Source organism: Ranitomeya variabilis, chromosome 8 (assembly GCF_051348905.1).
Source record: "Ranitomeya variabilis isolate aRanVar5 chromosome 8, aRanVar5.hap1, whole genome shotgun sequence".
In the NCBI taxonomy this organism is placed as follows: Eukaryota; Metazoa; Chordata; class Amphibia; order Anura; family Dendrobatidae; genus Ranitomeya; species Ranitomeya variabilis.
The window spans coordinates 16927895-16953791 of NC_135239.1; the positions used below are offsets into that span (position 1 = coordinate 16927895).

The following is a 25897-nucleotide window of genomic DNA, read 5'->3' on the forward strand; positions in this document are numbered from 1 at the left end:
GGAGCTGTCACACAGACCGCTCTCTCCAGCGACCAACGATCAGGGGAACGACTTCGGCATCGTTGAAACTGTCATCAACGATGCCGAAGTCCCCCTGCAGCACCCGGTAACCAGGGTAAACATCGGGTTACTAAGCGCAGGGCCGCGCTTAGTAACCCGATGTTTACCCTGGTTACCAAAAAAAACAAACACTACATACTCGCCTTTCGGTGTCCAGGTCCCTTGCCGTCTGCTTCCTGCTCTGACTGAGCCGCCGTACACTGAGAGCGCAGCGGTGACGTCACTGCTGTGCTCTCACTTCTCACTGTACGGCCGGGAGTCAGTGAGAGCAGGAAGCAGACGGCAAGGGACCTGACGGACATCAGAAGGCGAGTATGTAGTGTTTGTTTTTTTTTACATTTACGCTGGTAACCAGGGTAAACATCGGGTTACTAAGCGCGGCCCTGCGCTTAGTAACCCGATGTTTACCCTGGTTACCAGTGAAGACATCGCTGGATCGGTGTCACACACACCGATTCAGCAATGTCAGCGGGGCCTCAACGACCAAAAAAAGGTCCAGGCCATTCCGACACGACCAGCGATCTCGCAGCAGGGGCCTGATCGCTGGTACGTGTCACACATAGCGAGATCGCTATGGAGGTCGCTGTTGCGTCACAAAACTTGTGACTCAGCAGCGATCTCGCTAGCGATCTCGCTATGTGAGACGGGGCCTTTATGTATCTCTGTATACAGGGAGCTCCCTCTAGTGGTGGCTGCATACAGGATCTTATCATGTATCTCTGTATACAGGGAGCTCCCCCTAGTGGAGGCTGCAGATAGGATCTTATCATGTATCTCTGTATACACGGAGCTCCCCCTAGTGGTGACTGCAGACAGAATCTTATCATGTATCTCTGTATACAGGGAGCTCCCCCTAGTGGTGACTGCAGACAGGATCTTATCATGTATCTCTGTATACAGGGAGCTCCTCCTAGTGGTGACTGCAGACAGGATCTTATCATGTATCTCTATATACAGGGAGCTCTGTTGTGAATTTGCTTTTTGCTCCCTCTAGTGGTTACTAGTTTTTTGACTCTGGTTTTTCTGTCATTCCTTTTATCCGCACCTGGGTCGTTAGTTAGGGGTGTTGCTATATAAGCTCCCTGGACCTTCAGTTCTATGCCTGGCAACGTAGTTATCAGAGCTAGTCTGCTGTGCTCTTGTCTACTGATCCTGGTTCCAGTTATATCAGCTAAGTCTGCCTTTTGCTGTTTGCTATTTGTTTTGGTTTTGTATTTTTGTCCAGCTTGTTCCAAATCTATATCCTGACCTTTGCTGGAAGCTCTAGGGGGCTGGTGTTCTCCCCCCGGACCGTTAGACGGTTCGGGGGTTCTTGAATTTCCAGTGTGGATTTTGATAGGGTTTTTGTTGACCATATAAGTTACCTTTCTTTATTCTGCTATCAGTAAGCGGGCCTCTCTGTGCTAAACCTGGTTCATTTCTGTGTTTGTCATTTCCTCTTACCTCACCGTCATTATTAGTGGGGGGCTTCTATCCAGCTTTGGGGTCCCCTTCTCTGGAGGCAAGAAAGGTCTTTGTTTTCCTCTACTAGGGGTAGCTAGATTCTCCGGCTGGCGCGTGTCATCTAGAATCAACGTAGGAATGATCCCCGGCTACTTCTAGTGTTGGCGTTAGGAGTAGTTATATGGTCAACCCAGTTACCACTGCCCTATGAGCTGGATTTTTGTATTCTGCAGACTTCCACGTTCCTCTGAGACCCTCGCCATTGGGGTCACAACAGTTTGCCAGGCCAGTATTAAATGTTTAATGCATTGCAGAAGAGGGATTATAAGAAAGAAGATTCTGAGTTTTTTTTTTTTTTTTTTTTTCTTCTTCCCCTTTACCTCAGAGTGGCTATGCTTGCTGCAGACATGAATGTCCAGACCTTGATTACAAGTGTGGACCAGCTGGCTACTCGTGTGCAGGGCATACAAGACTATGTTATCAGAAATCCTAGGTCAGAACCTAAAATACCGATTCCTGAACTGTTTTCCGGAGACAGGTTTAAGTTTAGGAATTTCGTGAATAATTGTAAATTGTTTTTGTCCCTGAGACCCTGTTCATCTGGAGATTCTGCTCAGCAAGTAAAAATTGTTATTTCGTTCTTACGGGGCGACCCTCAGGATTGGGCTTTTTCGCTGGCGCCAGGAGATCCGGCATTGGCTGATCTTGATGCGTTTTTTCTGGCGCTCGGTTTACTTTATGAGGAACCCAATCTTGAGATTCAGGCAGAAAAGGCCTTGCTGGCTATGTCTCAGGGGCAGGACGAGGCTGAAGTGTATTGCCAAAAATTTCGGAAATGGTCCGTGCTGACACATTGGAACGAGTGTGCACTGGCCGCTAATTTTAGAAATGGCCTTTCTGAAGCCATTAAGAATGTTATGGTGGGTTTTCCTATTCCCACAGGTCTGAATGATACTATGGCACTGGCTATTCAAATTGACCGGCGGTTGCGGGAGCACAAAACCGCAAATTCCCTCATGGTGTTGTCTGAACAGACACCTAATTCGGTGCAATGTGATAGAAAAACCGCAAGTTCCCTCATGGTGTTGTCTGAACAGACACCTGATTTAATGCAATGTGATAGAATCCTGACTAGAAATGAGCGGAAAATTCATAGACGCCGGAATGGCTTGTGCTACTACTGTGGTGATTCTACACATGTTATCTCAGCATGCTCTAAACGTATAGCTAAGGTTGTTAGTCCTGTCACCGTTGGTAATTTGCAACCTAAATTTATTCTGTCTGTAACTTTGATTTGCTCACTGTCATCTTATCCTGTCATGGCGTTTGTAGATTCAGGTGCTGCCCTGAGTCTCATGGATCTCTCATTTGCTAAGCGCTGTGGTTTTACTCTTGAACCATTAGAAAATCCTATTCCTCTTAGGGGTATTGATGCTACACCATTGGCAGCAAATAAACCGCAGTATTGGACACAGGTTACCATGTGCATGACTCCTGAACACCGCGAGGTGATACGTTTCCTGGTTTTACATAAAATGCATGATTTGGTTGTTTTAGGGCTGCCATGGTTACAGACCCATAATCCAGTCCTGGACTGGAAGGCTATGTCAGTCTCAAGTTGGGGCTGTCGTGGTATTCATGAGGATTCCCTGCCTGTGTCTATTGCTTCTTCTACGCCTTCGGAAGTTCCGGAGTATTTGTCTGATTATCAGGATGTCTTCAGTGAGTCTGAGTCCAGTGCACTGCCTCCTCATAGGGACTGTGACTGTGCTATAGATTTGATCCCAGGCAGTAAATTTCCTAAGGGAAGACTGTTTAATCTGTCGGTACCTGAACATACCGCTATGCGTTCATATATCAAGGAGGTCTCTGGAGGTGCTCCTGGAGTCGCTGATCCTGTTGGTATTCTTAAAGATGGAGTTATCTTGTCAGCTATTTCTCCGGATCTGCGACGTGTGTTGCAGAGATTTCAGGCTGATAGGCCTGAGTCTTGTCCACCTGACAGACTGTTTGTCCCGGATAAGTGGACCAGCAGAGTCATTTCCGAGGTTCATTCCTCGGTGTTGGCAGGTCACCCGGGAATTTTTGGCACCAGAGATCTGGTGGCTAGGTCCTTTTGGTGGCCTTCCTTGTCAAGGGATGTGCGGTCATTTGTGCAGTCCTGTGGGACTTGTGCTCGAGCTAAGCCTTGCTGTTCTCGTGCCAGCGGTTTGCTCTTGCCCTTGCCTGTCCCGAAGAGACCTTGGACACATATCTCCATGGATTTCATTTCTGATCTTCCGCTATCTCAGGGCATGTCCGTTATCTGGGTGATATGTGATCGCTTTTCCAAGATGGTCCATTTGGTTCCTTTGCCTAAGCTGCCTTCCTCTTCCGATCTGGTTCCTGTGTTTTTCCAGAACGTGGTTCGTTTGCACGGCATCCCTGAGAATATTGTGTCAGACAGAGGATCCCAGTTCGTTTCCAGGTTCTGGCGATCCTTTTGTAGTAGGATGGGCATTGATTTGTCGTTTTCGTCTGCTTTCCATCCTCAGACTAATGGACAGACGGAGCGAACTAATCAGACTTTGGAGGCTTATTTGAGGTGTTTTGTCTCTGCTGATCAGGACGATTGGGTGACATTCTTGCCGTTGGCTGAGTTTGCCCTTAATAATCGGGCTAGTTCCGCCACCTTGGTTTCGCCTTTTTTCTGCAACTCTGGTTTCCATCCTCGTTTTTCTTCGGGTCATGTGGAGCCTTCTGACTGTCCTGGGGTGGATTCTGTGGTGGATAGGTTGCAGCAGATCTGGAATCATGTGGTGGACAACTTGAAGTTGTCACAGGAGAAGGCTCAGCGCTTTGCCAACCGCCGCCGCGGTGTGGGTCCCCGACTACGCGTTGGGGATTTGGTATGGCTTTCTTCCCGCTTTGTTCCTATGAAGGTCTCCTCTCCCAAATTTAAACCTCGTTTTATTGGGCCTTACAAGATATTGGAAATCCTTAATCCTGTATCTTTTCGTCTGGATCTTCCTGTGTCGTTTGCTATTCACAATGTATTTCATAGGTCCTTGTTGCGGCGGTACATTGTGCCTGTAGTTCCTTCTGCTGAGCCTCCTGCTCCGGTGTTGGTTGAGGGCGAGTTGGAGTACGTGGTGGAGAAGATCTTGGATTCTCGCCTCTCCAGGCGGAGGCTTCAGTACCTGGTCAAGTGGAAGGGCTATGGTCAGGAGGATAATTCCTGGGTGGTCGCCTCTGATGTTCATGCGGCCGATTTAGTTCGTGCCTTTCATGCCGCTCATCCTGATCGCCCTGGTGGTCGTGGTGAGGGTTCGGTGACCCCTCACTAAGGGGGGGGTACTGTTGTGAATTTGCTTTTTGCTCCCTCTAGTGGTTACTAGTTTTTTTACTCTGGTTTTTCTGTCATTCCTTTTATCCGCACCTGGGTCGTTAGTTAGGGGTGTTGCTATATAAGCTCCCTGGACCTTCAGTTCTATGCCTGGCAACGTAGTTATCAGAGCTAGTCTGCTGTGCTCTTGTCTACTGATCCTGGTTCCAGTTATATCAGCTAAGTCTGCCTTTTGCTTTTTGCTATTTGTTTTGGTTTTGTATTTTTGTCCAGCTTGTTCCAAATCTATATCCTGACCTTTGCTGGAAGCTCTAGGGGGCTGGTGTTCTCCCCCCGGACCGTTAGACGGTTCGGGGGTTCTTGAATTTCCAGTGTGGATTTTGATAGGGTTTTTGTTGACCATATAAGTTACCTTTCTTTATTCTGCTATCAGTAAGCGGGCCTCTCTGTGCTAAACCTGGTTCATTTCTGTGTTTGTCATTTCCTCTTACCTCACCGTCATTATTAGTGGGGGGCTTCTATCCAGCTTTGGGGTCCCCTTCTCTGGAGGCAAGAAAGGTCTTTGTTTTCCTCTACTAGGGGTAGCTAGATTCTCCGGCTGGCGCGTGTCATCTAGAATCAACGTAGGAATGATCCCCGGCTACTTCTAGTGTTGGCGTTAGGAGTAGTTATATGGTCAACCCAGTTACCACTGCCCTATGAGCTGGATTTTTGTATTCTGCAGACTTCCACGTTCCTCTGAGACCCTCGCCATTGGGGTCATAACAGAGCTCCCCCTAGTGGTGGCTGCAGACAGGATCTTATCATGTATCTCTGTATACAGGGAGCTCCCCCTAGTGGTGGCTGCAGACAGGATCTTATCATGTATCTCTGTATACAGGGAGCTCCCCCTAGTGGTGGCTGCAGACAGGATCTTATCATGTATCTCTGTATACAGGGTGCTCCCCCTAGTGGTGGCTGCAGACAGGATCTTATCATGTATCTCTATATACAGGGAGCTCCCCCTAGTGGTGGCTGCAGACAGGATCTTATCATGTATCTCTGTATACAGGGAGCTCCCCCTAGTGGTGGCTGCAGACAGGATCTTATCATGTATCTCTGTATACAGGGAGCTCCCCCTAGTGGTGGCTGCAGACAGGATCTTATCATGTATCTCTGTATACAGGGAGCTCCCTCTAGTGGTGGCTGCAGACAGGATCTTATCATGTATCTCTGTATACAGGGAGCTCCCCCTATTGGCTTCAAGCACCCCCAATAAATAAATATAAAAATATCATCAATTATTGCAGGATTTTGGATCCACTAAGATAAAAAGACAAAACTGCACTATATTCTGGGCTCACAGTGCTGCACTCAGTAGTGAACTTCCTAGGATTACTGAAAGTTTTTTTTTATGATAACTGTGTAGCTTTTTTCTGACCATGAGATTCTCACCTTTTCCGTCTTCTTCTTGCAGCGGCAGATCAGCTGCTGGAGAAACCCCATATGGATTATACGCCGCAATGAACACCATCTGAACTCCTTTTGGTATCAGAGCGTCACACTGTACCATGAATGAGGAGCATCGCTTCAGGCTCGTCCGTACTCCATTATAATAATATACTTCATAACTGGAGACATTTGTCCGTGGTGGATCATCGGGATCTGCCTGAGATACAAAGCATCACATTAATAAATGATGTGTGATGTCGATCAGTTAGTTTTTTTTAAAAGGGGTTTTACAGGACTTACATATCGAGGACCTATCCATAAAATAGGTCATCAGTAAACCGATCAGCTGACAGCAGCTCCTGCAGCCGTGGAAGTACACAGTGTACAGAGCCAGAACAGCACAGCTCCATACACCGTGTAGTGGCCATTCATGTGTACTACATCTCAGATCACATTCACTTCAATAAGAGCAATCTATGAACATTTAGTCATATCCAAGTCACCCCTGGGAGCCATAACTTTATATAATACCGCAATAAGGATGGTGACTTCCTGGGTTCCATCAGGACGCTGCTGACCAAGAAGCCTCCACACATTAGGAATTTCCTCAGGAGCTATAGGAAAAAGTAAAATGTTCAAACCATTTTAAAAAATAGACAGAATCCCATCATGTATCTCTGTATACAAGGAGATAGCCCTAGTGGTGGCTGCAGACAGGATCTTATGTATCTCTGTATACAGGGAGCTCCCCCTAGTGGTGGCTGCAGACAGGATCTTATGTATCTCTGTATACAGGGAGCTCCCCCTAGTGGTGGCTGCAGACAGGATCTTAACATGTATCTCTGTATACAGGGAGCTCCCTCTAGTGGTGGCTGCAGACAGGATCTTATGTGTCTCTGTATACAGGGAGCTCCCCCTAGTGGTGGCTGCAGACAGGATCTTATCATGTGTCTCTGTATACAGGGAGCTCCCCCTAGTGGTGGCTGCAGACAGGAGCTTATCATGTATCTCTGTATACAGGGAGCTCCCCCTAGTGGTGACTGCAGACAGGATCTTATCATGTGTCTCTGTATACAGTGAGCTCCCCCTAGTGGTGACTGCAGACAGGATCTTATCACGTATCTCTGTATACAGGGAGCTCCCCCTAGTGGTGGCTGCAGACAGGATCTTATCATGTGTCTCTGTATACAGGGAGCTCCCCCTAGTGGTGACTGCAGACAGGATCTTATCACGTGTCTCTGTATACAGGGAGCTCCCCCTAGTGGTGGCTGCAGACAGGATCTTATCACGTATCTCTGTATACAGGGAGCTCCCCCTAGTGGTGGCTGCAGACAGGAGCTTATCATGTATCTCTGTATACAGGGAGCTCCCCCTAGTGGTGACTGCAGACAGGATCTTATCATGTGTCTCTGTATACAGGGAGCTCCCCCTAGTGGTGGCTGCAGACAGGATCTTATCACGTATCTCTGTATACAGGGAGCTCCCCCTAGTGGTGACTGCAGACAGATCTTATGTATCTCTGTATACAGGGAGCTCCCCCTAGTGGTGACTGCCGACACAATCTTATCATGTATCTCTGTATACGGGAGCCCCCCTAGTGGTGGCTGCAGACAGGATCTTATCATGTATCTCTATATACAGGGAGCTCCCCCTAGTGGTGGCTGCAGACAGGATCTTATCATGTATCTCTGTATTCAGGGAGCTCTCTCTAGTGGAGACTGCAGACCATTTTTAACTAGAACTTCATAGTTTGCAAAAAAAAAAATAGCTCTCATCAAATTTATTGCAGTCCTCACAGAACACCAAAAGTTGTCCCTGCGAATGTATTTGTTCTGATATTTTTAAATTGGGTCTCCTGTAGATTTTGCTTTATAGCTCTCTTGCAATATTCAAATGTGAACAGCAGATGGCAGCAGTATTCACAGCTGTGTGATAAAGGCTAAGAATATAAGTTCAGATGTAACACTTATAACACATTTATTTTTGGAGCGACTACAGCAACATGACACTTTAAGAAAAAAAAAAAAAGTATAATAAACCTGCAGCTTTCCTCCACAATTCTCCTATAGTAATGGCAAAAGAAAAGTGGCTGCCACATCTGAATATACCCTACTGGTGGAAAGTCAGAAAATGGGAAAGCAGGAAAATATGTGTCTGATTATATAAAATGTGTAATGCTGTGCATTATAAACAAGTATTTATTCTCCTGCTCATTCCTTCTGCTTCTTTCACACATAAGCAGCTGGAGAGCCGTGCAGCGGCCGCTGACCACCTGCTCAGTCTAGATTTGTGTCATAACTAGGATGGTGATTTGATCAAATCTCATATTAAGGTCCATAATTCTTTGTTTATTTTTTTCATTATTTTATTTATTGTATAAGTGGTTTTTCATTTGTAGAACTCCAAATTCTTATCGAAATTGCATCTCACTGAAACTACCACTAGAGGGAGCTTACTGCTCCATACGATCCGCTGCTCCCCCTAGTGGTGGCTGCGATAAGCCAATTTAGGGAGCCCACTAGTGGCAGTGCAGTACATACCTGAAGGTGGTATCATATGGGGGCCGCTCCATTTACTCCAATAACTCTTTCCAAACTTCTCTCTGCATCGAAGACGTAACGAATCTGCATTACGGATTTTCTTTAATAAAATAACATTATTTATATTCATTTCTTCCCCAGCCTGTGAAATGGATGCAAGAATTTACATTAAAGCCTAATATTCTACAGATTATATTAGTATTACACGGCACAGATTTAAGTAAAGTTTTCAGAGAAGAAAGTCCTGAGTAAAGATGCCCTGAGTCCAGAGTTGTCCTGCTCAGTTAATCAAAAGTTGGTACCATAGATCATAATAATTGCAAGCTGATAATTATCAACCAAAACAGATTCCATTCTAGATTAAAATACCCTCACCGCACACTGTACCTGCATCATGATTCATGTTCAGCACTTTTCTTAATATTTTCGATGAATGAATGTAAAAAAGAAAAATTACATATTTTACCACTAGGTGGCGACATACTGTATGTACAGTTGTCTATGGCTCTCATCGATTTAAACGGGAGATTACACAACTCTGCCCTCTTGTGGTGAGAACTTAGAGCACATGGTTAGTGCCAAAGCGCCATCTACATAGTATGATTGTTAGAAGTCCATGTTTTTTGCAAAAAAAAGTTTGTTTTTTTTACTATAGATTGTGATATGAAAAAAACAATGTCAAATATTAAAAAAATACAATTAACCCAAAAGCCTGGTTTAAACAATAGGTCGTTTTCTGACGACACACTCCCTTTAAGAACACATGGTGTTTTGTCATCTGACCAACTGTGTTGCTTTAGAGGTACAAAGATTGAAGTTGCTCCCAGAAACTGTTGCTTGCAAGACCCTTAATGGGTCAGCGGTGTAATAAAAGGCAGTGCAGTACATAGACAATTACAACGGGCAGAACTTTTTCTATTACACATTCAATTTATACATTTCCATTTTTTTTTTATTTAATTCTAGATCTAGCTGAACAAGCTGCATGGTGTGAACATGGCTTATATTATATAATGGAGACATTTCCTGTTATTACAGCTGAGGAGGATTTTCTGTAGCAAAACATCAGCTTATAACAGGTGAAGTGAAAAAACGGTTACAGGGGGCAGTTTGTGGCCTTCTGGGGGTTTTCTGGGAACCTCAACTGTAAATGGGAATTCACAAACCACATCCAGATTCTTTGAAGTGAACAGATCGTGACTGACGCCTGCGCTGACAATGTGGCCCCCCAAAGCCCCTGGATCGTAAAGTGTACTGCAATGTACACGGAGGCAGCAGGGACTGGTCGGCAGACTGCTCTTGTGAGGGGATGTGGTTTGGGGTCTGCACTTTATGTGGTCTTGTGTGAGTGCGTGGAATTCTTAGGGGGTCTCTTCTAAAGTTTGTATTCATTATAAATAAAGGCCATGTGCATCTCTGACAGCAATGGAATAAGAAAAAGTCACAGTGAATCCAAAGTCACAGTGAATTTGTTTTAGCTATTTTTATTGTGTAAAAGTCGTAATACAAAAAAAAAAAAGGAAAATTCTGCATTGTATTCATTAAGGTTAACACGTCATATAAACCGCATACTAAGTGCCATAAATGTAAAAGCCCCCCAAGAAATAAAAAAAAATACAACTAAAATTTTAATTGCATAATATTGTGCCTTTAAAAAAATACAACTTGTCCTGAAATAAAAGAAGCCCCCAAACAGCAAATCAAAAAAATGTCAGCTCTCGGAAGGCAGTATGAAAAAGCTAGAAGAGCATTCCAGTGTCATAACAACCAAAGTGGGTTGTTTAAAGGGTTAATGTTAACAGAGTTTCAATTTAATATGGAACTTTCCCTTTAAATGCACAATGTGTGTATGAGTGTGTGTATGTATGTGTGTGTGTGTGTGTGTGTGTGTGTGTGTGTGTGTGTGTGTGTGTGTGTGTGTGTGTGTGTGTGTGTGTGTGTATATATACATGTATGTCTATGTATGTACAGTACAGAGCAAAAGTTTGGACACACCTTCTCATGTAAAGATTTTTCTGTATTTTCATGACTATGAAATTGTATCAAGAGAATGCCAAGAGTGTGCAAAGCGGTCATCAAAGCAAAAGGTGGCTACTTTGAAGAACCTAGAATATAAGACATAATTTCAGTCGTTTCACATTTTTTTGTTAAGTATATAATTCCACATGTGTTAATTCATAGTTTTGATGCCTTCAGTGCGAATTTACAATTTTCATAGTCATGAAAATACAGAAAAATCTTTAAATGAGAAGGTGTGTCCAAACTTTTGCTCTGTACTGTATATATATATATATATATATATATATATATATATATATATATATATATATATATATGTACAAATGTATGTGTGTGTGTGTATATATGTGTACAAATATGTGTGTTTGTGTATATATGTATATACTGTGTATATATATATATATATATATATATATATATATATATATATACACACACACACATATATATATATATATATATATATATATATATATATATATATATATATATATATATATATATATATATATACATATACACACACACACACACACACATACATATGGTCAGGTGCACAATTGACAATAGAGTCCCACCTACCAGCGCCCAGTGCGGCTGTTTCAGGGTCTTATATTCCACCTCACAATAACGTTGGTTTTCTGACGTTTGGTTTCTCCATTTTATGTAAATTACGAGGCTTGTGTTGGAGATTTTAATCTTCCTGATCACCGGGGTCGGGGGAACCACTACGGTAGAAAGGAACATTAATAGATCAGAATAAAAAAAACATGGCAGAAGCAATAATTGTGTGAGGCTCCGCCCCTCCGGGATACAATGTATCAGTTTGTAAGTGGAGTGTTCCTTTAACTACTTCAGTACTTGGCTTATGTAGATGTTTCACACCAAAAATATGGGCATGGGGAAGGCGTTGCTGATGTTTTTGGAGTGAATGTGAGCATGTATTTGGGAGGCCATTATTTTTGCATGTTCTTCCCACTGTTCAGATGTTTATTTCCTTTTGTGCCTCTGATTTATAGGAGCTGCAGACTCTCAGCTCCTCCATTGTTGCAGCCGTACGAGGGCTCGGGGGGAGGTATATGCGGCATTATTTCAGGTACATGTAGCTTATTATTAATAATTATCAAACTATTGTCTTCTCTAGGAGGGTTTGGGCTGATTAATGGTGCTCGGCTGACCACCACAAATGTTCTCTCCCGAATCTGAAAAACAAATCACAAACCTTCCCAAATTACAAAAGTTGTGATGCAGCCCCCCTGATCTGTGCAGCCCCCCTGATCTGTGCAGCCCCCCTGATCTGTGCAGCCCCCCTGATCTGAGCTGCCTCCCCTGATCTGTGCAGCCCCCCTGATCTGTGCAGCCCCCCTGATCTGTGCAGCCCCCCTGATCTGTGCAGCCCCCCTGATCTGTGCCGCCCCCCTGATCTGTGCCGCCCCCCTGATCTGTGCCGCCCCCCCTGATCTGTGCCGCCCCCCTGATCTGTGCAGCCCCCCCCCCCCGATCTGTGCAGCCCCCCCCCCCGATCTGTGCCGCCCCCCTGATCTGTGCAGCCCCCCTGATCTGTGCAGCCTCCCTGATCTGTGCAGCCCCCCCTGATCTGTGCAGCCCCCCCTGATCTGTGCCGCCTCCCCCGGGCCCCATCGCTCCCGCATGCTACATGTGTCTGAGGTTTCCCCTTTGCTCCCATACACACCGGGGACGGGACTATTGCTTTCTGCAGACGTCAGTAACTTCAGAGATGACACAGATGAGATGGTTTCTGCTTTCATCGTGTAGGTGACAGATCCGATAACTGCTGGGGAAGGAGAATCGCTGTTACCTATTTCTGCCAGATGGAATTTTTCAGTCTCTGATTCGCTTTGATTCAGTTGATTCACAGCAAAAATCTGAATCTGATGCGTCTCATTCTGAGTCATATTCATAGGGAAAGTCACAACGGCCCCAGTCGTGTTCGCAGCGACGTCTTCTCCTGTCTGCAGACTAAAGGATGAATATAGAAGAAAGATATCAATATTTGTATTAATATTTGTAAATTTATTGTGTCTGAAAATTTATATTCATTCAATTTGTCCTTTTACATAATATACAGTGGGGCAAAAAAGTATTTAGTCAGTCAGCAATAGTGCAAGTTCCACCACTTAAAAAGATGAGAGGCGTCTGTAATTTACATCATAGGTAGACCTCAACTATGGGAGACAAACTGAGAAAAAAAAATCCAGAAAATCACATTGTCTGTTTTTTTATCATTTTATTTGCATATTATGGTGGAAAATAAGTATTTGGTCAGAAACAAACAATCAAGATTTCTGGCTCTCACAGACCTGTAACTTCTTCTTTAAGAGTCTCCTCTTTCCTCCACTCATTACCTGTAGTAATGGCACCTGTTTAAGCTTGTTATCAGTATAAAAAGACACCTGTGCACACCCTCAAACAGTCTGACTCCAAACTCCACTATGGTGAAGACCAAAGAGCTGTCAAAGGACACCAGAAACAAAATTGTAGCCCTGCACCAGGCTGGGAAGACTGAATCTGCAATAGCCAACCAGCTTGGAGTGAGGAAATCAACAGTGGGAGCAATAATTAGAAAATGGAAGACATTCAAGACCACTGATAATCTCCCTCGATCTGGGGCTCCACGCAAAATCCCACCCCGTGGGGTCAGAATGATCACAAGAACGGTGAGCAAAAATCCCAGAACCACGCGGGGGGACCTAGTGAATGAACTGCAGAGAGCTGGGACCAATGTAACAAGGCCTACCATAAGTAACACACTACGCCACCATGGACTCAGAACCTGCAGTGCCAGACGTGTCCCACTGCTTAAGCCAGTACATGTCCGGGCCCGTCTGAAGTTTGCTAGAGAGCATTTGGATGATCCAGAGGAGTTTTGGGAGAATGTCCTATGGTCTGATGAAACCAAACTGGAACTGTTTGGTAGAAACACAACCTGTCGTGTTTGGAGGAAAAAGAATACTGAGTTGCATCCATCAAACACCATACCTACTGTAAAGCATGGTGGTGGAAACATCATGCTTTGGGGCTGTTTCTCTGCAAAGGGGCCAGGACGACTGATCCGGGTACATGAAAGAATGAATGGGGCCATGTATCGTGAAATTTTGAGTGCAAACCTCCTTCCATCAGCAAGGGCATTGAAGATGAAACGTGGCTGGGTCTTTCAACATGACAATGATCCAAAGCACACCGCCAGCACAACAAAGGAGTGGCTTCGTAAGAAGCATTTCAAGGTCCTGGAGTGGCCTAGCCAGTCTCCAGATCTCAACCCTATAGAAAACCTTTGGAGGGAGTTGAAAGTCCGTGTTGCCAAGCGAAAAGCCAAAAACATCACTGCTCTAGGAGATCTGCATGGAGGAATGGGCCAACATACCAACAACAGTGTGTGGCAACCTTGTGAAGACTTACAGAAAACGTTTGACCTCTGTCATTGCCAACAAAGGATATTTTACAAAGTATTGAGATGAAATTTTGTTTCTGACCAAATACTTATTTTCCACCATAATATGCAAATAAAATGATTAAAAAAAAACAGACAATGTGATTTTCTGGATTTTTTTTCTTCTCAGTTTGTCTCCCATAGTTGAGGTCTACCTATGATGTAAATTACAGACGCCTCTCATCTTTTTAAGTGGTGGAACTTGCACTATTGCTGACTGACTAAATACTTTTTTGCCCCACTGTAGCTGCTTCTTCTCCTAGGACCTCCCAGGACCTTCCATTCACTTCTGTGCAATAGTCACTATGATTGGTTCAATCCATCCTGAAGCTCCGGCCTTTAGCCTCATTCAGACATAGGCACAGACAGTGGACGCTTTCACCCAGCGGCGGACATAGCATTGGTGCAAGCGCACAGGGGCCCAAGAGGTAAGGGGGCCACTACCACCTCCAAAGCAGGTAACCACTGAATATATAACATTTGGGCTGCATCACTGCTATATAGAATACACTTATAACATGGAGATCTGGGAATCTGATGTTTGCTGACATCTTACCACTTACTGTATTCTTTTGCTTGTAGGTAATGCAGTCATGGCGGTTTGCACATGTTCACACTTGCTTTATTCTGTTAGTTTTTCGTAGTATACTATTGGAGGTGGTGACTGCCCCTATATTGGGCTGATTCCTTCCCATTAGTCTAAGGCTGTGTTCACATGTCCAGTAATCATCAGTTAGAAGGGATCCAGCAGCAATCCGTTGACAAAAAAGTTACGCATTCACAACTATTTAGCTTATTTTTAAATATAATTTTGTTAACATTGAAGTCTATGGAAAACGGATCCGTTAGTCAGTCATCCATTCTTCTTTCATTTGTAACAGATCCCTTATTTGCTAACTGGATCTAGATCCAAATTGGTTGAGATCTGCTGAGTCTCTTGGCCATAAACCCAAACTTTCAAAGTTTTGTTCCCAGAGCCACTTAGTTTTCATTTTTGCCTTGTGACGTGGTTCATACATTGTGCACCATCACGTTGCTCCTGGGCTGTTTAGAGGAGGTTTAGTTTCCATTCTTTATTCATGGCGGTGTTCTGAGGCAAATTTGTGAAAAGCCCCCTCCATAAGTGAGAAGCCCCCCACATGAGTGGTTTCAGGATGCTTCACTGTCGGCAATCACAGGACTCATGGCAGTGTTCATTTTATCTTCTCCGGACGATCATTCTTCCAGATGTCTGACTCCCCTCCATTCCTCTGCAGTGCAATCCCTGTACGTCCTGCAGAATGTCAGGCTGTCCTTGAGGGTTTATCCTTGGAGAGAAGTGGCTTCTTTGCTGCCCATCTTGACTCCTGGCAGCCTCCAACTCCTTGGCTTCACGGTGTGTGCAGATGTGCTGACGCCTGCCTGCTGCCATTCCTGAGCAAGCTCTGCACTGGTGCTGAACCAACTCCGTAGGTGAATCCTCTTTACAAGATGGTGCCGCCACCTGCTGGACTTTCTTGGGCGCGCAGTATCCTCTTCACGGCAATTGAATCACTGTCTTTGAATTGGGTAATTGTGATTAAATACATTTTCATGGCAAGGAATGACTGTGCTATTTTTTGCAATTCTTCTAATCCAACTTTGGAGCAGCGAACTTTGTGATAATCCAAATTTGTGTCAGTCTCATAACATGTGGACATCGCTGCATCTGACAACTATGTATGTGTTTAATATCTATCACATATCTTTGTAATAGTGATCGACCTAAAATCAGCCAATCGTCTACCTGATATTGATCTAAGATCTATCTTCTGATTTGCCAGAATGACCTGATCTCAGTTCAGCCTATGGAGAAGTGTCACAAGCTCTCACGTATGTGGCACATGGGTGACCTAGAAGTCATAAGGTTCTGCACAGCGTGGGACATCGGGGCTCCTGGCTCTGCCGTGTGCATGAGGCCATAACAGGCGGCTAATAATGAAAGTGCGATCTTTTCTTGTAAGTTTATTTCTAGAACATTCTACTCTTAACTGGATTCCTTATTAACTTATTATCGCAGTCTAAAAACATATGACTCGATTTTCAGTAAATGTCGTTCTTTGTTCTGATGGAGGACGATAACTTTTCGCTCTAATTGCTGAATGTTTCCTTTTAAGTTCTCTAGAGATCTAATCACTTTTATGAAGATGACAAATAAAACTCAGAGGACAGAGATCAATGCATCAGATAATGTAATAATCTACGACATGGCGGTAAATGTAACACACGCTGAGCCTGATCACATTCTGCACCGAACCAAAGCGTAACCCAGAAGGTAACATGTTCGGTAATTTGCTGCTTTGTTAACTTTGTGGTGACGGCGGCAAATGAAGAACAGAACGATCTACTAAACTATTTCAAATACACGTTCTATTTTTTTGAGACTTCCTTTCACGCTGATGGCGATGTCCCTGCAACTTGGACCCCCTGTGATCAGCTGCAATCTGTTGAGGGATCTGGCAGAAAGTTAAAGGCTACTTTCACGCTTCTTTTTATAAAGACGTTGCAATGCGCCATTCTGTGCAAAAAATGCATCCTGCAAAGTAGCCCGCAGGATGCGTTTCTTGCACATAGACTTGTATTACTGACACATCACGACGTATGGACACATGTTCCATACGTCGTGGCACTGGATGCGTCGGTAATTGGCGGACCGTCGTCAGAAAAAAAGTTAAATGTAACGTTTTTTTTTGTGCGACGCGTCCGCAATTTTCGACCGCACATGCGCGGCAGAAACTCCACCTCCTCCTCCCCGCTCATCACAATGGGCAGCGGATGCGTTGTAAAACTGCATCCGCTGCCCACGTTGTGCTAAAATTTAGCACAACGTCCGTCTGTACGTCGGGCCGACTGTTTGCGACAGCCCCGTACCGACGGAAGTGTGAAAGTAGCCAAAGGGGATATCAAGTATTATTTAAATAAGGATTAACGATTGAGTATCCAAATATAAATTATATATATATATATATATATATATATATATATATATATATATATATATATATATATATATATATATATATATTTATATTTATTATTCAGGCACAGATAGTACAACTGTCCTGTCCCTCCGTGTAAACAATATTGGCATAGATAGTGCTTCCTCCATCTTTTTCCAGGTAAATAATATAGGAACAGATAGTACTACCTCCCGGTCTCTACAGGTAAATGATACAAACACATCACTGCTGTCCTGTTCTTCAATATGAATGATACAGGCGAATATAGAACTACATTCCAGTCTGTGCATGTAAAGAAGATAGGCACAGAGACTACTGCTTCCTTGTCTCTCCATGTAAATTATATAGACACAGACTGTACTGCCTCCCTGTCTCTCCATATAAATTATATAGACACAGACTGTACTGCTTCCTTGTCTCTCCATGTAAATTATATAGACACAGACTGTACTGCCTCCCTGTCTCTCCATATAAATTATATAGACACAGACTGTACTGCCTCATTGACTTTACATGTAAATTATATAGACACAGACTGTACTGCCTCCCTGTCTCTCCATGTAAATTATATAGACACAGACTGTACTGCCTCCCTGTCTCTCCATATAAATTATATAGACACAGACTGTACTGCCTCATTGACTTTACATGTAAATTATATAGACACAGACTGTACTGCCTCCCTGTCTCTCCATGTAAATTATATAGACACAGACTGTACTGCCTCCCTGTCTCTCCATGTAAATAATATAGACACAGACTGTACTGCCTCCCTGTCTCTCCATGTAAATTATATAGACACAGACTGTACTGCCTCCCTGTCTCTCCATGTAAATTATATAGACACAGACTGTACTGCCTCCCTGTCTCTCCATGTAAATTATATAGACACAGACTGTACTGCCTCCCTGTCTCTCCATGTAAATTATATAGACACAGACTGTACTGCCTCCCTGTCTCTCCATATAAATTATATAGACACAGACTGTACTGCCTCCCTGTCTCTCCATGTAAATGATATAGACACAGACTGTACTGCCTCCCTGTCTCTCCATGTAAATTATATAGACACAGACTGTACTGCCTCCCTGTCTCTCCATATAAATTATATAGACACAGACTGTACTGCCTCCCTGTCTCTCCATGTAAATTATATAGACACAGACTGTACTGCCTCCCTGACTCTCCATGTAAATTATATAGACACAGACTGTACTGCCTCCCTGTCTCTCCATGTAAACTATATAGACACAGACTGTACTGCCTCCCTGTCTCTCCATGTAAATTATATAGACACAGACTGTACTGCCTCCCTGTCTCTCCATGTAAATTATATAGACACAGACTGTACTGCCTCCCTGACTCTCCATGTAAATTATATAGACACAGACTGTACTGCCTCCCTGTCTCTCCATGTAAATTATATAGACAGACTGTACTGCCTCCCTGTCTCTCCATGTAAATTATATAGACACAGACTGTACTGCCTCCCTGACTCTCCATGTAAATTATATAGACACAGACTGTACTGCCTCCCTGTCTCTCCATATAAATTATATAGACACAGACTGTACTGCCTCCCTGTCTCTCCATGTAAATGATATAGACACAGACTGTACTGCCTCCCTGTCTCTCCATGTAAATTATATAGACACAGATAATATTGCCTCTCAATCTTTCCTTGTTAATGGAAATGTTAGAGATAGTACTGCTTCCTTGTCTCAATATACAGTCATGGTGGAAAATATTGGCACACTTGAAATTGTTCCAGAAAATGAAATATTTCTCCCAGACAATTATTGCAGTTACACATGTTTTGTTATACACGTGTTTATTTCCTTTATGTGTATTGGAACAACAAAAAAATGAGAACAAAAGGCAAATTGGATATAATTTCACACAACACCTCAAAAATGGTCTGCACAAAATTGTTGCCACCTTTCCAAATCGTGGGTAAAGAAACTTGTTTCAAGCATGTGATGCTCGTTCAAACTCACCTGTAGCAAGCAACAGGTGTGGGTAATATGAAAATCACACCTGAAACCAGATAAAAAGGGAGAGGTTGACTGAATCTTTGCATTGTGTGTCTTTGTGTGCCCCACTAAGCATGGAGTACAGAAAGAGGAGAAGAGAACTGTCTGAGGACTTGAGAACCAAAATTGTTGAACTATATCAACAATCTCATGGTTACAAGTCTATCTCCAGAGAGTTTGATGTTCCTTTGTCCAAGGTGCACAACATAATCAATAGATTTGCAACCCATTGCACTGTAACTAATCTCCCTGGATGTGGATGGCAGAGAGAAATTGATGAAAGGTTGCAACACAGGATAGTCAGGATGGTGGATAAGGAGCCCCAATCAAGGTCCAAAGAAATTCATGCTGTCCTGCAGGCTCGGGGTGCATCAGTGTTAGAGCAAAATATCTGTCCACATGTGAATGAAAACACTATGGCAGGAGAACCGTACTGCTGACATAGAGACCTAAAAATTCTAGATTGCAGTTTGTCAAAATGTACGTGAGTAAGCCAAAATCCTTCTCAGAAGCTGTCTTGTGGACAGATGGACCAAGATAGAGCTTTTTGACAAAAGCACATAATTTTACTGTTTACCGAAATGAAATGAGGTCTACGAAGAAAAGAACACAGTACCTACAGTCAAATATGGTGGAGAACAGATGTTTTGGGTTGTTTTCTTGCCTCTGGCACTGGTGCCTTGACTGTGTGCAAGACATCATGAAATCTGAAGATTACCAAAGGATTTTGGGTCACAATGTAGTGCCCAATGTCAAAGATCTGGGTTTATGTCCTAGGTCATGGGTCTTCAAGCAGGACAATGACCCCAAACATACTTCAGGAAGCCCACAGAAATGGATGGAAACAAAGCGCTGGAGAGTTCTGAAATGGCAGCAATGAGTCCGGATCTAAATCCCATTGATCATCTTTGGAGAGATCTTAACATTGCTGTTGGGAGAAGACGCCTTCAAAATATGAGAGACCTGGAGCAGTTTGAAAAATAAAATCTGAAACAAAAGTGTGCACAAGAACCAATAATTATAACACGTACAAAATTTAATTAACCAAAAAGCAAGAAAAAAAAACAGACAAAGTTATTAAAAAGTGGGAAACCTGAAAAATGGCACCAAACACCCACCACATGTTATACAGAGGTTGTACCTCCCCTACATGAAAAGCCAGCAAACGACATTATCAAAAGTCTATTTGAAAAAAAACTTACTTCTTTAAATGCACTTCATATTGAGTGGGTAATCCTGTAATCCGTCCTTTGTCCCATTCACATTTCATCTCTGTAGAAAACTCTTCCACTCGACATTGAACATTTATAGGTCGGTCGGGAGGATCTGTGTTGGGGAAAGAAAATTTAAACGATCTATTATATATTATAATATATATATAATATTTATACATTATATTATATCTATTACATCTATATTCCTGGAGTGTAACGATATTGTATCTTATGGTTATTAGGTTCTTTAGAAGGACGTAGATCTGGGGATTTATTCTGAAGGAATATAGGCTGAACTGGATGGACAAATGGCTTTTTCAGCCTTGCTAACTATGTTACTATGTATTATAGAATAATGCGGACAAAAGGAGGGTCCACTACGCTGTAGGTCCTCACTTGTGCCCTTTCAGGCTTTTCATTTCTGTAGTTTTCTAATTAATTATACCTGGAACAGACGGCAGGTGCCAAGTTTACACATTATGACACAGAAAAAGCTGCAAAAGATATTGTCCTGGCACAGAACATTCAGTGTGTGATATCTAAGAGACCACATAACGACAAGTATTAGACAGAACACTTACATCCCACCTGTAGCTCCTTCATATTGATGACATGCCGATATTCCTGACATTCAATGTAACAAGTCACACCGTGAGCTTCTCTGATGTGAGTGAGCTGAATCATGGACGTCGTGTGGTTCTGCCAGTCTGGACTCCTCAGAACTTCATTTACTTGAAATTTAAATGTGCTCAATCCAGTGCAGGCTACCACCTTATTGATGCAGATTATTGTAACGTTAGTTCCTACTGACACTAATGAGGCCGGTCTAAATATCAGGTCTCCATTCATTGATGCCATACCTGCAAAAAGAAGTGACATCAAGAGTAAGTAATAAATGTTACACAATGCGCTATCAATGAAAAGGATCTGTTAGCTCTCCTGTGGGGTGTAGTATATAGAGGATGTGTCCTGTGTGGTGTAGTATATAGAGGATGTGCCCCGTGTGGTGTAGTATATAGAGGATGTGTCCCGTGTGGTGTAGTATATAGAGCATGTGTCCCGTGTGGTGTAGTATATAGAGGATGTGTCCCGTGTGGTGTAGTATATAGAGGATGTGTCCCGTGTGGTGTAGTATATAGAGGATGTGTCCCGTGTGGTGCAGTATATAGAGGATGTGTCCCGTGTGGTGTAGTATATAGAGGATGTGTCCCGTGTGGTGTAGTATATAGAGGATGTGTCCCGTGTGGTGCAGTATATAGAGGATGTGTCCTGTGTGGTGTAGTATATAGAGGATGTGTCCCGTGTGGTGTAGTATATAGAGGATGTGTCCTGTGTGGTGTAGTATATAGAGGATGTGTCCTGTGTGGTGTAGTATATAGAGGATGTGTCCTGTGTGGTGTAGTATATAGAGGATGTGTCCCGTGTGGTGTAGTATATAGAGGATGTGTCCCGTGTGGTGTAGTATATAGAGGATGTGTCCTGTGTGGTGTAGTATATAGAGGATGTGTCCCGTGTGGTGTAGTATATAGAGGATGTGTCCCGTGTGGTGTAGTATATAGAGGATGTGTCTTGTGTGGTGCAGTATATAGAGGATGTGTCCCGTGTGGTGTAGTATATAGAGGATGTGTCTTGTGTGGTGCAGTATATAGAGGATGTGTCCCGTGTGGTGTAGTATATACAGGATGTGTCTTGTGTGGTGCAGTATATAGAGGATGTGTCCCGTGTGGTGTGGTATATAGAGGATGTGTCCTCTGTGGTGTAGTATATAGAGGATGTGTCCCGTGTGGTGTAGTATATAGAGGATGTGTCCCGTGTGGTGTAGTATATAGAGGATGTGTCCCGTGTGGTGCAGTATATAGAGGATGTGTCCCGTGTGGTGCAGTATATAGAGGTTGTGTCCTGTGTGGTGCAGTATATAGAGGTTGTGTCCCGTGTGGTGCAGTATATAGAGGTTGTGTCCCGTGTGGTGCAGTATATAGAGGATGTGTCCCGTGTGGTGTAGTATATAGAGGATGTGTCCCGTGTGGTGCAGTATATAGAGGATGTGTCCCGTGTGGTGTAGTATATAGAGGATGTGTCCCGTGTGGTGTAGTATATAGAGGATGTGTCCCGTGTGGTGCAGTATATAGAGGATGTGTCCTGTGTGGTGTAGTATATATAGAGGATGTGTCCCGTGTGGTGTAGTATATAGAGGATGTGTCCCGTGTGGTGTAGTATATAGAGGATGTGTCCCGTGTGGTGTAGTATATAGAGGAGGTGTCCGCTGTGGTGTAGTATATAGAGGATGTGTCCCGTGCGGTGTAGTATATAGAGGATGTGTCCCGTGTGGTGTAGTATAGTATATAGAGGATGTGTCCTGTGTGGTGCAGTATATAGAGGATGTGTCCCGTGTGGTGTAGTATAGTATATAGAGGATGTGTCCTGTGTGGTGCAGTATATAGAGGATGTGTCCCGTGTGGTGTAGTATATAGAGGATGTGTCCCGTGTGGTGTAGTATATATAGAGGATGTGTCCCGTGTGGTGCAGTATATAGAGGATGTGTCCCGTGTGGTGCAGTATATAGAGGATGTGTCCTGTGTGGTGTAGTATATAGAGGATGTGTCCTGTGTGGTGTAGTATATAGAGGATGTGTCCCGTGTGGTGCAGTATATAGAGGATGTGTCCCGTGGGGTGTAGTATAGTATATAGAGGATGTGTCCCATGTGGTGCAGTATATAGAGGATGTGTCCCGTGTGGTGCAGTATATAGAGGATGTGTCCAGTGTGGTGTAGTATATAGAGGATGTGTCCCGTGTGGTGTAGTATATAGAGGATGTGTCCTGTGCGGTGTAGTATATAGAGGATGTACGGGGCAGTATATAGAGCATGTGTTATGTCTAGGTCCATACTTTGCACAGGAGAATAGTGTATTCTAAATGGACAATTCGCACTATGTCCGCGCAGACGTCACAGCAGAGCTCTGCTGACAGATAACAGAGACTGCGCTGCGCGGATCCACTAGTCGCTGTGGAATTGATAGGAAGCGTCAAATGAAACTTGCGGGATTTCCCTATGGGGGTGATATGTACAGAATGTGTAGATTTAAAAGTGTGTTATTTATCTGTATCAGTTACATTTATTATGCCATGTTACATATGAAGTAACTTTTGCGGATTTTTATTCTTCTCTACACGATAACAAAAAGGAGCTCTGATCCTTATAAAACTACATTAAAGGGGTTGTCAACTACTCGGAGGGAAACATAGGGATTGAGGAGGGTTGTCTGCGTCGTGAACAACCTTCTAAGAAATGAATCAACACAGAAAGTTGGAATAAAAGGACGTTGTTTAAAGAGATGCAGTTTGCCCGAATGTAAATGCAAGATATAAACCTGGAACTATTCCACACAATAAGTGAATAATCACCTTCTGACAGTTTTATGGTGAATACATGGAAAATCCAAATTACATTCCATTTAGCAAACTTGATTTCCATATCTGGATGTCACATATCACGTGATGAAAAGCAGCGAAAACATCTGCAACAACAAAAAGAGCGATGTAACAATAATCCAACTCCGGTTGTTACCTTCCTTGTGTTTCTCTTCATAACAATATTATCAAGGAAATTATTAATCGTATTATAAACGTATCATCAACTGCCGCACAGAACCTCACACTAAATCTTCTGATACAAAGCAAGTTCAGCTTTAAACATTTTACTCTTTTTGTACACAGTAGATAAAATAAACATAAATTCAGCGACTTTACAAATAAATCCTTTTTTTTAATCATGTGCTGATCTAGAGTAACATTCTGCATTGTACTCCAGAGCTGCACTCCCCATTCTCCCGCTGCAGTCACCAATATTTTTGTAATGTAATGTATGCACACAGTGACTGCACCAGCAGAATATTGAGTGCAGCTCTGGGGTATAATACAAAAGATGTAAATCAGGATCAGTAATGTAAGCTATGTACACAGTGACTGCACCAGCAGAATAGTGAGTGCAGCTCTGGAGTATAATACAGGATGTAACTCAGGATCAGAAATGTAATGTATGTACACAGTGACTGCACCAGCAGAATAGTGAGTGCAGCTCTGGGGTATAATACAGGATGTAACTCAGGATCAGTAATGTAATGTATGTACACAGTGACTGCACCAGCAGAATAGTGAGTGCAGCTCTGGAGTATAATACAGGATGTAACTCAGGATCAGTAATGTAATGTATGTACACAGTGACTGCACCAGCAGAATAGTGAGTGCAGCTCTGGAGTATAATGCAAGATGTAACTCAGGATCAGTAATGTATGTACACAGTGACTGCACCAGCAGAATAGTGAGTGCAGCTCTGGAGTATAATACAGGATGTAACTCAGGATCAGTAATGTAATGTATGTACACAGCGACTGCACCAGCAGAATAGTGAGTGCAGCTCTGGAGTATAATACAGGATGTAACTCAGGATCAGTAATGTAATGTGTGTACACAGCGAGTGCACCAGCAGAATAGTGAGTGCAGCTCTGGAGTTTAATACAGGATGTAACTCAGGATCAGTAATGTAATGTATGTACACAGTGACTGCACCAGCAGAATAGTGAGTGCAGCTCTGGGGTATAATACAGGATGTAACTCAGGATCAGTAATGTAATGTATGTACACAGTGACTGCACCAGCAGAATAGTGAGTGCAGCTCTGGAGGATAATACAGGATGTAACTCAGGATCAGTAATGTAATGTATGTACACAGTGACTGCACCAGCAGAATAGTGAGTGCAGCTCTGGAGGATAATACAGGATGTAACTCAGGATCAGTAATGTAATGTGTGTACACAGTGAGTGCACCAGCAGAATAGTGAGTGCAGCTCTGGAGTTTAATACAGGATGTAACTCAGGATCAGTAATGTAATGTATGCACATAGTGCCAGTTTCTCGCATTGCACTCGCCATTGTGACCCTGGCCTAATACAGGAAATATTACACTCAGGAGCCGCACTGTTATGTTGGATGACTTGCTGTGTATATTACATTACTTATCTTGTACTTATCCTTTGTTACATCTTATTCTACAGAGCTGCAATCACTGTTCTGCTGGTTGTCATTCAAAACAGTCAACAAACACATTATTAACAAATGAGCTGCAATAATCAAAGTTCAAAGTTTCACCTCCTTCAGGTAACTATACAGCACCTGCTGTAGCAACAACAGTGCAGTCTTTGCAAACATGGAGCCAGCTAGCTATACTGAGAAATGTCTGAAATGTGCACAACTGGTAATACAGGTCTGCACTGTAATACAAGCTAAAACGCAGGATAATGCAGAGATCGGACATAATATTTGCTCTGCATTTACTCTATTTACTGTACACATATTACACTCAGTATTATAGCATGCAGTTAGCTCCCCCTGGTGGTGACTGCAGA

The 25897-nt window shown here is 43.3% G+C and overlaps 1 protein-coding gene across 3 annotated transcripts in view; it reads right to left on the reverse strand.

The window, feature by feature from the left end:
• The window catches only part of IL23R (interleukin 23 receptor), a 61087-nt gene that overhangs the window by 19333 nt on the left and 15857 nt on the right, over window positions 1-25897 (reverse strand). For all 3 annotated transcript variants that reach the window (XM_077276380.1, XM_077276379.1, XM_077276378.1), the window contains exons 2-9: window positions 23898-24010; window positions 21076-21354; window positions 20483-20606; window positions 12638-12798; window positions 11401-11546; window positions 8800-8941; window positions 6791-6873; window positions 6263-6476 (exon numbers count right to left, since the gene is read on the reverse strand). In XM_077276380.1, coding sequence (XP_077132495.1) covers window positions 6263-6476; window positions 6791-6873; window positions 8800-8941; window positions 11401-11546; window positions 12638-12798; window positions 20483-20606; window positions 21076-21354; window positions 23898-23967 — 1219 coding nt within the window. In that variant the 5' untranslated portion in view covers window positions 23968-24010. The remainder of the gene's footprint in view (window positions 1-6262; window positions 6477-6790; window positions 6874-8799; window positions 8942-11400; window positions 11547-12637; window positions 12799-20482; window positions 20607-21075; window positions 21355-23897; window positions 24011-25897) is intronic.